At 58.0% G+C, this 10,985-nt stretch overlaps 2 protein-coding genes across 5 annotated transcripts in view; one reads left to right on the top strand and one right to left on the bottom strand.

The window, feature by feature from the left end:
- Window positions 1-200: 200 nt before the first annotated feature.
- Window positions 201-6,455, bottom strand: DNAJA3 (DnaJ heat shock protein family (Hsp40) member A3). 3 transcript variants are annotated; one of them, XM_087728958.1, is made up of 12 exons: window positions 6,254-6,455; window positions 5,900-6,045; window positions 4,988-5,071; window positions 4,690-4,896; window positions 3,748-3,900; window positions 3,333-3,480; window positions 3,041-3,105; window positions 2,817-2,945; window positions 2,285-2,400; window positions 1,981-2,080; window positions 948-1,058; window positions 201-477 (listed from the first exon to the last, which is right to left on the bottom strand). In XM_087728958.1, the coding sequence occupies exons 1-11, from the start codon at window positions 6,429-6,431 to the stop codon at window positions 963-965; spliced, it is 1,422 nt and encodes a 473-aa protein (XP_087585084.1). In that variant the 5' UTR covers window positions 6,432-6,455; the 3' UTR covers window positions 201-477; window positions 948-962. The 3 variants fall into 3 exon arrangements, with proteins under 3 accessions (XP_087585084.1, XP_013925628.2, XP_013925644.2); XM_014070153.2 differs by having other exon boundaries at window positions 948-1,066; window positions 1,983-2,080; XM_014070169.2 differs by lacking the exon at window positions 948-1,058 and having other exon boundaries at window positions 1,983-2,080; window positions 6,254-6,453.
- Window positions 6,456-7,135: 680 nt separating this feature from the next.
- The window catches only part of CORO7 (coronin 7), a 28,964-nt gene continuing 25,114 nt past the window's right edge, over window positions 7,136-10,985 (top strand). The window contains exons 1-4 of one of the 2 annotated variants that reach the window (XM_087728955.1): window positions 7,136-7,731; window positions 9,017-9,110; window positions 9,390-9,464; window positions 10,803-10,873. In XM_087728955.1, coding sequence (XP_087585081.1) covers window positions 7,672-7,731; window positions 9,017-9,110; window positions 9,390-9,464; window positions 10,803-10,873 — 300 coding nt within the window. In that variant the 5' untranslated portion in view covers window positions 7,136-7,671. The remainder of the gene's footprint in view (window positions 7,732-9,016; window positions 9,111-9,389; window positions 9,465-10,802; window positions 10,874-10,985) is intronic. The other variant, XM_087728956.1, reaches the window with a different exon arrangement.

Below are 10,985 nucleotides of genomic sequence, written 5' to 3'. Positions count from 1 at the left end.
GCTTCTGGGGCCGGGGATGAAGGCCAAGGCACAGAATCACAGCGATTTCTTCCATTGCCCTGATCTCCAAGAGGCTCCTTCCACCCCGTCCACGGCTGGACCTCTCCCTTTTGGAGCAGAGCCCCCGGGGGGGGGGGGGGGCAGATGGCTGGAGGCGGGTGAGGGGGGATTTGTTCAAAGCTCAAGACAGGACTCTGTACTCGGCACAAGGTAGCTTTATTTTTTCTCTCCAGGCCCCCCACCCACCCTGCAGTCTGCTCTGTTCAGGGAGAAACAAGTCCAGGAAGGCCAAGACCCTTTCACAACCCCCCACCCCCTTTTCGGTTGAAAAGGCTGCAATGTAACATCCAGGGGAGAGGCCTCCTTCCTTCAATGGAGCCATCGGGCGGTGGGCTTTCAATGCGTCTCCCTCTTCAGTTCCATCACGCCTTCCAAGCTGCTCCTGCCCCATCATCTAGTTTCCGGTGGAACGTTTACCTGCAGGAAGAGGGAGGCCTGTGACTTCCACAGAGACTGTGGGGGGATCTAGTCAACCGTTCTCTCAATAGCCAAGCCAGGACCAGCCCCAAAAGTCACTTCTGAGGCTTGGATTTGCTGCAATGTTTTGGGGAGGCTCATAGATGCAAGAATTGAGGGATGTTTAGCTAAATGCAAGCTCTTCTGCAACGATACCAGGAGACTTTAGTATAATACCAAGGGACGGAAACTACAGCTACTAATGCCCACTCCTCTGATCCTTCAGCTGCTGCCCCGCGAGTGCTGGGAGCAAGATGAAGCAGCTTGGGGGTGCAAGAAAAGACCCAGGGTGTCTGTCCAGTCACCAGCAAGGAACGTGGCTGCTCCGGAGAGGTTTTCCTACAGCTTCACCCCCCCTCCCTCCCTCCCCCGTTCCTGCAAACAGCGAACACAGAGACCTGTGCATGGAAAGATCACAAGAGGCTTCCTACCTCTGGTGCAGTTAATCAGAAGCTAAACATTTTCTTAAGTTTAGCTAGGAATCCCTCTGTGCCGTCCCCTGCCTCAGGCCTCTCTTCGCCTGCCCCTGTGCTAGCCGTGCCCCTGCCACCTAGACACAAATAGCAGAGAGCTTGGTCAATACACATCCTTGTGAGAAGGATCCCCGTCCGCCTTGGGCCATTTCCCAGCCTTGGGGGGGGGGGGGAAGTTGAAGCTGAGAAGATGCCTCCCTTCCTCAGGCCGTATTTGCCCAGGACACAAGGAATGTTCAAATGACAGCTCCTGTCGTACTATACATGGTTGCTGACACTTCCTGCACACAGCCACAATTCTGGCTGCCTCCTCATTACGGTTTTATTTCTATCACTTATCCTTTGGCTTCTCTATTCTTTCACCGACTGAAAAACTATGATCTCAACAAAGGTATGCATTCTAACACACGTCAGTGTCAAGGAGAAACATCTGTGTATGACAGCAGAGCTCCTCCCCTCTCCCTGGTGGGCTTACTAAACTGCTCTGAATGTCTTGGTGAGCATAAAACTCAGGCCCTGAATCCGTGGAAAGACAAGAGTGCTGATGAAATGGAAATCAGCCGATTGCATCTTGTGGGTCACTATGGGGCCGGCAAAGCTCTACAGGAAGGCCAAAAACTGCTCTCAATTGGGGGATTTGTTCCCACTACTAAACCATCAGCCGGCCATGCGCCAACTCGTGCACTGCACTAATTCCAGGGGTCAGTAAAGTTCAATGCATTGCTGAAGCCCAGAAAACTGAGCAAAGCACAGATGAACTAATGGTGGGTACCCCTATTAGGCAAATACAGGTTAACCTTTACCTGCCTAAGGACAAACGGCCACCCCATCTGAGTAGAAGGCTGTGCCTTCCAGAATTTTGTAGTTCCACCGCAGTCAACATCATTCAAGGCCACAGTTTACACCACCGGAGCCAGCAGTTCAACTACAATCAAAGACGACCTGCTAGCCCCAAAGTATAGCCAAGATCTGACAGCTCCACAGCCTCCTCACCAGTGGTTGTGCTGGCGATGCCATTCACAGTCCCTTCTACATCAGCTTCATCTTCTGCGTAGCTCAACATCAAGGCTCGCTGGCGATCGGTCAGCCTCCTGCAAGGGAGGGAGGGAGAGGGAGATGGAGAGAGTGCACTAAGTCCGGTCAATGGAGGGCACCGGAGGAAAGCCAGCCTCTCTGGGCATGGAGGTCTTGCAAAAGCGACAGACTGAGGCTTCTCCCTGCCTCAAAGGCCCCTTTTCATGCCACCCATTACCTCTTCTACCCTCTCCCCCAAAATGCCCGGCCTTCTCACTCACTTGGGGACTTTGATCTTGATATGAAGGTAGTGGTCTCCATAACCGTAGCTGTTCACTCTGGGAATTCCCTTCCCACTCATCCGAATCCTCTGCTCAGCCTGAATGCCAGGAGGGATCTATGAAAGCACAGGAAAAAAGATTAAAGCTTTTCAGATGTTTGTCCCTCAATGCTCCTGAACCCTTACTGTCTCTCGTAAATGTGAGAATCAGCCACCGTTACCAAAGCACTTGTGGGAGTGAACATTCCAAGATTTAGCCCCCTGGACTCTACATAGAACATCACAGAAAATGTCCATTTTCTCTTGAAGCAAAATGAGGGCAGGAAACTGAAAATACCAACGGAGCAGCAAATGACCACAGCTGCTGCAGAACAGAAGCACCAATCTGATCCTTTCCATGCAGAAACACAGACAGAGCCACAGGAAAGAAACACAGCTTTCCGTGCAAAAGAATAACATCCTCTTCATGCTTTGGGGGTCTCTAATCACAGATGAGCCATTCCCTTGTCCTGCATTTGTGGCAAGGGACATACCAGAACGTTGATCGTCTCATACAGGCCGGGCGACCTTGCTGTCCCTCCAAGAAGAGCTTGTGCTATGGAGATGAAGAGGTCGGAGTGGATATCAGCACCGTCTCTTCGGAACACGGGGCTTTTCTGAACCTGGAAGCAGGGACAGTTCAATGACTCAGCAAGTGCGGGCGGCCAACCAGTTTTAAGCGTGGCATGACATGGCAAAGCTGCAGGCCGGTACGTACCCTGAAGGTAATGAAAACTTCTTTCCGCCCGACAGGCATCCGAATGGTCTGCCCATCCTCCACACCTAGAGCCAAACAAAGGCACTCAGGGTTACCTTTCACCCAGCGCTTCGTTTTCCCTTCCCCTCTCATGGAAACTCTGATTCGGAGGCTGAAGGCATTAGGATCGTGTTCTTAATGCTTGGAGCTGCCCAGCTCTGGTTTCTGCAAGGACCGATGTTCTTCCCTGCTGCTTCACTTCAGAAGAGCAGCCGTCGTCGTTCTGCCCTAGGAGCACTTGGTACATACACACCTGCTGGGACCGGGACCATCACTGTCTTCTTCTGTTTGGTTTGGCCAGAGCCACGGCAAATCACACATGGGTTAGTTACAACTGAGCCACGCCCACCGCACCGCCGACACGTTGAACGCATGACGAACGGGCCTGTGTTGATGGTCTCCTGTCCAAAAGAAGAGGAAAGGTGAGGTGCCGGGAAATTTCATTCTGTTGTAATGGCTTCTCCACCTCCTCCTCAGAAAATAAGGGGTTGCGGCAAAGTCTCCAAGCAGGGAGTGAGGAGGCAGATGGGGGGGGGGGAATTGGACCCCAGTCAGCACATCATTATCAGGACCCATAACTGTCTGTAGCAAGGAATCGGCTTTCTGAAGCACCGAGGTGGCCAGTCGTTCCCTGCACCAAAGCTTGCCGACACCTTCCCTGCCCTTACTGTGCCAGTCCCGTTGCAGTAGGAGCAATGCACTACTCTGGTGCCCGGTTCATGCCCTTTGCCATCACAGCGCTGGCAGTTGTCATTGATGTTCACTGTGATCTGCTTGTTGACGCCCTTTGCTGCCTGGCTGAATGTCAGATCCATGATGTACTACAGAAGAGGGGGGGAAAATCAGTGTTTGGAGCTCATAGGTCCAAGCCAACATTTTGCATATCATGTAGAACAAAAGAAAAAATACAAATCTGTCTAGATTGAGAAAAAGTACTCTGGCACCTTTCAGAAAATTATATGCATGAAGAGGGAGAGGGGCATTTTGGTGCAATGATTAAGGCACTCCTGTTTGCAGTCGTGCCTTAGGCACAGAAGCAGCGGGTGACTTTCAGGCAGCCCTTCTCTCTCAGCCCTAGGAAGAAGGCAAAGAAAATCTTGCCAAGAAAACTGCAGAGCCCAGTCCAGGCAATCACCAGAAGCCAACTCTTTTGCTTTGTACCAAAGCAGACCAACCAACCAAAGAGACCAACACAATACAAATCAAATTTGCTAATCATAATAAATCACAAATCAAATTTGTAACCTACTTCTTCACACTATTTTCTCTTGAAAACACACCTTTAACATATTTCTCCATTATTGTTTCCCTCTTAAAATCTAAATATCAGAAAGGACAACTACGGAATTTGAATAAAAATACTGTTCAGTCTACCATGAATGTGGGTAAAATCATTGTAATTGGTAAATGCACCTCTGATTCCCTTCAGATAGCAAAACCTCAATTTGAGTGATCATTGAGGAGTGAATTTATCTGTTAATTGTGAATATCTGGTAGTTCCTAAAGATTCGTCATTTGCATAGGATTTCTTATGCAGATGTTAAAACAGGAGGAGTGAAAGGCCTAAGGGAGTAGACACACCAGCGGTCTGGGCTGCAATTCATCTTTACCTCCTGGGGCTGGTCAAAGACGGTGCTAAAGTCTCCGAAGGGGGACTGCGAGAACTCGCCAAAGATCTTCCTGAACAGCTCCTCAGGGTCAATGGTTGGGCCAGTGTGCCTGTACTGCTGCCCGGAACCTGCCGAGCCAGAGCCGAAGCCAAAGTCCGCTGTACCGTAAGCATCATACTGCTTCCGCTTTACTTCATCTCCCAAGACCTACCAAGGACACAAGAGCTCAGTCATCTAGGGGATCCAGTTCCCAAGCCGTGAAGAAGGGAGGTAAAAGGGAGGACCGTAAGCATGTTACCTCGTAGGCCTCAGCCAATTGAGAAAACTTTTCCTTTGCTTTAGGGTCATCCTTATTGGTGTCAGGATGATACTTCTTGGCCAGCTAAGCAAAGAAACAAAAACACAAAAGTAAAAATTGTGGACAAGAGATTGCCATTCCTGTCTGGGTGTGTTGGGAATTCATGCAATGAATCGTAAATCAGCTATACTGAACTGTTAAAATAAGTTTTATCTTCTGGGGTATTTTGGCTCACATAGTATTTTAGATAAGAAAAAAGTTATTTCATTTCTGCCACAGATCATAATCATATGCACTGAGCACCACACATCTGTAGTGCAGTTCAGAATCCTTAGAAGTAACGGCCTTGCAAAAGCCGAATTAAACAAAAGAGGGTTTAAAGCAACAGGGTAAATCTCAGTGGCCTTCATCAGCAATAGTAGCCAAGGAACACAACTGCAACCTTGCTGGATCAGATGCAGCTCTTCCTATTCCAGCAATTTGCCCACAAGTAGCCAGTGAAGTGCTCTGGGGATTGTGCCCCCTCCTTCCCTTTGGTTCCGCAGCAAACACTTAGAAATCAGCCTGGGAATGTCAGAATAATCCAACATTACAGAATGGATTCCCCAAGCGCTACTCTTATATGACAAAATCTCAGTCACGATGGGAGGCTGCCGTTTATTTTACCTCTCCTTTGCTTCCGAGTACATGAAATGAACAGAAATATAAAGGAAGCAGCTTTTAAGCAATTACTAGCCCCAAATGATGGAGGCAGGGTTGAGAAGGGGGCAGGACGCGATGCCAGCCCTAAAGCCGGAGAGGAAAGAGACTCGCATGCAGGATGGGTAGGAGGGGGCTCTACTGGCCAGTGCTATTTGCCCCCTTTTGGGCAGACACGCGCTGCCCCGCATCCCCTCTGAGAAGCCGCCGTGCCTGGTAATAGGCTTTCTTGATCTCCTTCTGGCTGGCGGAGCGAGGCACTCCCAGAATCTGGTAATAATCCTCTTTGCTGCTGCTGGAGGAGAAGGAGCGGCTGGTGTGGAAGGAGGCCGCCCAGACGAGAGGAAGCGGTCGGGTTCCTGTGCAAAGCGGAGCAGAGGGCGGTCAAGGCGGCTGCCGGCGCCGAAGGAGATCGGATCCCCCCGCCGGCTGCGCCAAGGCCGAGCCTAGTGAGCCGAGCCCCCCGGAGGCTTCCACGGAGGGCCCGGCGTCGACTGGCCGGGCCGGCGAGAGGAGCTCCTCCTCGGGAGGCGCGCTTATCATTCCCGGGACTCCCCGGCCTCTTACCGCAGCGGTTTCCCACCCGCGGCGCCAGGGCCGCGCGAGAGGCGACGGGGGCCACGCTCCGCCAGCGGGCAAGAGCCAACACCAGCGCCAGGCGTCGCGGCTCCCCGCCGCCCGCCCGGCAGCTCCCGGCAGCGGTTGCCGCCTCCGCCAGCCAACGTGAGACGCACCCGGCCGCCATCTTGCGTTGCTCTGCCGCAGTGCGCCTGCGCTCGCCAGCCCGGTAAGCCGGGAGTCCGAGTGCGCAAGCGCGCAGTCCCGTGGTAGGAGAGGGCGTAGCCGACCTTTCTCGGAGGTCAATCCCGCCGACGCTGTGCCTGCTCCTGGGTCCTAGTAACCCCCCTGTTCTCGGTCGAGGCGCGGGGATGGGTTTGGTGGCTGCAGGCTGCGTGTCCGGAGCGACCGTCTGGAGGCGGCTGCGCTCTGGACTCCGGCCCTGCGCCCCTGCCTGCCCACCCCCTCCGCCCACAGGGCTCCCGCGAAGCGGTTCTGGGCAGTAGCCCAGAGGGCGGTCATTGGTCGGCGTCCTTCAGAGGTGCGGGGAAAGGCGCTTCGGCCGCAGCCCCCGGAACAGGGCTGGCCAGAGGGAAGCAGAGCCGGAGACCAGGCGCGGTCTCCTCTTTAAGCCCGGTGGGAGAGGGTGGGAGCGCCGCCGGTCCAAGCGGAGGGCGGGCTTGGCCGAGGCAGGGACCGCGCAGCAGCTGCGCTCCACCCCGGGACAGGTGGGAGCTGCTTCTCGCCTTTCGCCACGAGCCTCCCTGCCGGAGCGGAGAGAATCCCGCTTTGCGAGCTCGGTGCTAATAGTGGAAGGGGGTTATATGGTTGGGAAGGGCCCCCATTGAAGGAGCCGCAGCAGGGCCGGCTGGGGACAGAGCGTCCGTGGGGTGGGCAGGAGGCGCCCGCGAAGGAGGGTTTTTGGGTGGCCCCTGCTGGCCTCCAAGCCGCCCTTCGGACAGACGCCCGGCCATCGGGCTCCCCGGGGCCGAAGGGCCGCTGAAATCGCCGACGGAGAGCCAGTTAAAGAGTCCCAGAAGCTGGTCTAGAGAGAAAGCCGGATAAACGGGGGAGAAGGGCTGGGGAAGCCGTCGGAGGGAGCGGCCGATGCGAGGCTTCTCAGGCGGCCTCGAAGTCTGGCTGGCACTGCGCTTGTCCGGTTCGCAGCTGCCGGGAGGAGTGCTCAGCGCGGCCCCGCCAGAAGCCCCTTGCAGCCGTGGCGGCTGGACACGGGCTTTCAGCGGGAGGCTGCTCCCCAAGAAAGCGCTCCTCCTGCCTGGTTGATCGGCGGTGGCTTTCGGCTGCGCGACGTCGCTGAGCCTGTGGCGGGCGGCCCCTCCCCTCGGAGGCTTCTGGGGCCCGCGTGGGCGCGCCGAGGGCGGGGCCTCCGTGGAATCGGACCGAGGCTGGACGGCGGCGGCGGCGGCATGAGCCTGTTCAGGGTGTCCAAGTTCCGGCACGCCGAGGCCAAAGTGGCCCGCAAGGAGGTGGGTGGGCGGGCGTGGTCGTCAGCCGTGCTTACCGCCGGATCGTCTCCCCGGTGAACCGCCGCCCCCACCTGCCGGGACGGGCGGCGGTTCCCTCCTCGCCCCCTCCCCACGGTGGGCTCCATGGGGAGGAAGGGAGCGGCTCTGCCCTCGGCCTCTCGGCGATCCCACTGAAGAGGGACGCCGGCGCTTCCGGAGGCCCGCCCGGCTGCCGGCTGAGCCGTGCTCGCGTGGGCGCCTCCCGAGACACGGTCAGGCCTCGCCCAGGGGAGCCGGGGCCGCCCTCCCGGCTACTTCTTGGCCGCGGGGCAGCTCCGACGAGCCGAAGGGAAGTCGCCGGGACTGCATCCGGGGAAGCCTCGCCCTGCAAATGAGCCGGTCGGGGGACGAGCAAGGCGGCTTCCCCAAGAGCCCCTCGCTGCGATGAGGCTGGCTGGGCTGGGACCGGATGCCCGCTGCCACCGGGGCTGGGGCCGCTCGGCAGGTGCCTTGCCGCTTTCGCTGCAGCCGGAAAGCGGAGCTGCCGGGGTCCGCAGGCCAAGCAGCAGCGGGGGATGCGCCGAGCATCTCATGTGGCGAAGCCGGAGCCCTGGCGCCAGAAAAACCTTCGAAGAGCCTCTTCAAGCGGAGCCGCCTTGGCCGCTGAAGCTTCCGGCTGCAGAGGAAGCGCCCGAAGGGCTGTTTCTGCGAGGCTCCCGTTCTCTGCGTTGACGCCTGTTTTGTTCTCGGGGCCGCCTGGGACAGCGAACACCCGGCTTCCGCGGCGCTCTGTTCTATAGACGCTCCCCGTGTGGGAGCCCGGCCCGGGCGGCGGGCAGGCGCGGGACCTCCTGGGAGTTGCTGGCCTGGCCGTTTTCCCGGCCATGGCAGCGGGCGGAGCCGGTCTCCGCCTCCCCGGGAAGCTGTTTCAGGGACCGCCGAAGGGGGGGGGGAGGGGGCAGGGAAATAAAATCTGGGCCTCAGAGGAAGAATGGGGGAGCCCCCCCCCTCAGGTTGGCCTAAGAGGCCCATTGGCAGCGCTCCAGCCGCAGGTTGACAAGGAGGCTTTTCTGGTTCCCTCTCGGGACAGTTTGGCCACCCAGTGGGGAGAAGCCCTTCTGCCTGTCCTTGGCTGTGCCCCGCCCACTCTGCTGCTTCAGCCCCCCCCCCCCCCAGTGAGAAAGCTGCCCTTCACTCAGGGCCAGGTGCCCCCCCCCCACCCGCTGCCTTCTGGCTCTTGGGAGAATGTGGGTCTGTGGAGGCCTTTCCTCCCCTCCCCCAGCTTGCTCCCCTCTCTGCCCAACAGGCCTGGATTGGAGGTTTCCAGAGCGGCGGCCCCTCAGGGAAGCCCCACATCAAGGCCAATGCCCGCTGGATCGCATTCAGCACAGACCTGGCAGGTAAGAGGAGCCCAGCCCAGCCTACTTTTCCCACTTGCCCTTTGACCTGGCAAGGAGTTTGCAGAACCCCCCCCCTCCCTGGCAAAGGGTCCCTTCTGAAGGGGGGAAGGCTCCCCTCCGTCTGGCCCCCGTTTTCTCCTTCTGCTCCCCAAAACCGACTCCTATGGGTAGCTGTCCAGCCTCAGGGCAGCTCTGTGAGTGGCAGGCAGAGCAGGGAGAGGCTGCCCTCTGCCTGGGGGGTGGGCTGCTCTGCCTTCATGGGGTCTCTGCCTTTGCCAGGGGTGCTGGGAGCTGTGGCCCTGGAGAGCCCAAAGGGGAGCAAGAGAGCTGTCTCCCATCTGCGCTGCCATTCAGGTGAGCTGGGGGAGGCTGCAGGGGAGCCTTTTGGGGAAGCGGGCAGGTCTCCCTTGCAGGGAACGGGAAGGTTTACTGGTGAGAGAACAACTCCCAGTGAAGGGAGGAAGGGAGAGCCGGGCTACCTGCTTTCAGTTCTGCTGGCCAGTTGCTTAAGGGAAGCGGTTGCTGCTGCAATCGCCCTCTTGCACAATTGCCGGAAGGAAGGGTGTCACGTGACTCCGACACCCCCCCTCCCCCCCCAGCCTTGTCCTGCTTTTGACAGACTCTGAGCCAGCCCAGCCCCTGCCCCACCCGGGTTGCTTGCGGGTGAGGACAGGAGTTTCACACACAGCCTGAAGAAGTGCGGGCATTGCACCTCCGCCTCCAACGGGCCCAGGACTGGGGGCTGCCAGCTCAGCCCTTACACCCACTGTAAGCCCTAAGCTGGACAGGGGCTGCAACCTGAAACTGCCCTGCCTGCCTGTCTCGGAAGCCTGGCTGACCCCGCGCCCACTGGGCTGCTGCTCTCCTTCCTGGGGGAGGCCCTTTGCACTGGTGGCTCTGCAGTCCAAAGCCTCTTGTCAACTGCAGCTCAAGGAGGGAGGGGGAAGCAGGAGGAGCTCCGGGGGGGCGGCTGTGCTCACTCCCACCCCCTTGGAACCGAGAAAACGATGCATCTGGCCCAAGCCTCCAAGGGCCTCGTGACTTTGGCAGACAGACCCACGTGTGGAAGCAGAGGGCCAGGGGCTAAATCCTCCCACACAGAGGGAATCTGAGCAGGAAGGGGAGCCGCTGGGTTGTGGGGGCCCAGATGGGCAGTGGGGGGGTCTTGGCTGAGCCTTCTCGGCTGCAATTGTCAGAGACTCAAGGAATGGAAAATGGCAGAGTGAACCAAATAATAGCAGGATCAGACCTTCCTCCGCCCTCCTCCCCCAGTGTCAGACTGAATGGTCGGGGGGGGGGCTGGGAGAAGCTGTGCCCCTTTGCTTGGGGTGAATAAGGAGCCCTTGGGCGGTTCCCCTCTTCAAGCCCAGCTGGCTCTGCGCTGCAGTGGAAAACCTGCTGTCAGATGTGATGGCACCACATCTGGCACCTCTGCGGAAGCCAAAGCCCCCCCCCCCTCAGTTCAGGCCCCAGCACAGAAGCCCCGGCCAGGAACCCAGGGCAGCCTCTGTGATGGCCCTTTGGCTGCAGAAGGGAGAAGAGGAAAGAGTGACTTCCAATCCTCCCTCTCCCATCCCAACCTGGGAGGCAATTCCTCCTCCGTGGGAGAAGCAGTTCTGGGCCTGCAGTGGGTGCCCACAGCCGTGGCTGCCTGCTTCTCTTGCGCTGCCCTTCCCTCTCCTCTCCTCCCAGGTGTGGTGACAGACTTTGACTTCTCCCCCTTTGACCAGCAGCTGCTGGCCACCGGAGCAGCAGACGAAGCCGTAAGTGCGGCACCCATTGCCTCGCTCCCCGCCAGGGTCCCTCTCCCTGCAAGGGCGGTTCCCGGGGGAACTGGGATGGGTGCAGAGGGGAAGAGGCACCCAAACGCCTTAG

This window comes from Thamnophis sirtalis, unplaced genomic scaffold (genome assembly GCF_051295495.1).
Source record: "Thamnophis sirtalis isolate CommonGarterSnake01/CBP01778 unplaced genomic scaffold, rThaSir2_p1.2 scaffold_14, whole genome shotgun sequence".
NCBI classification, from domain to species: Eukaryota; Metazoa; Chordata; class Lepidosauria; order Squamata; family Natricidae; genus Thamnophis; species Thamnophis sirtalis.
Note: the sequence above shows the minus strand (reverse complement) of the source record. Positions and strands in the feature narration are given on the sequence as shown.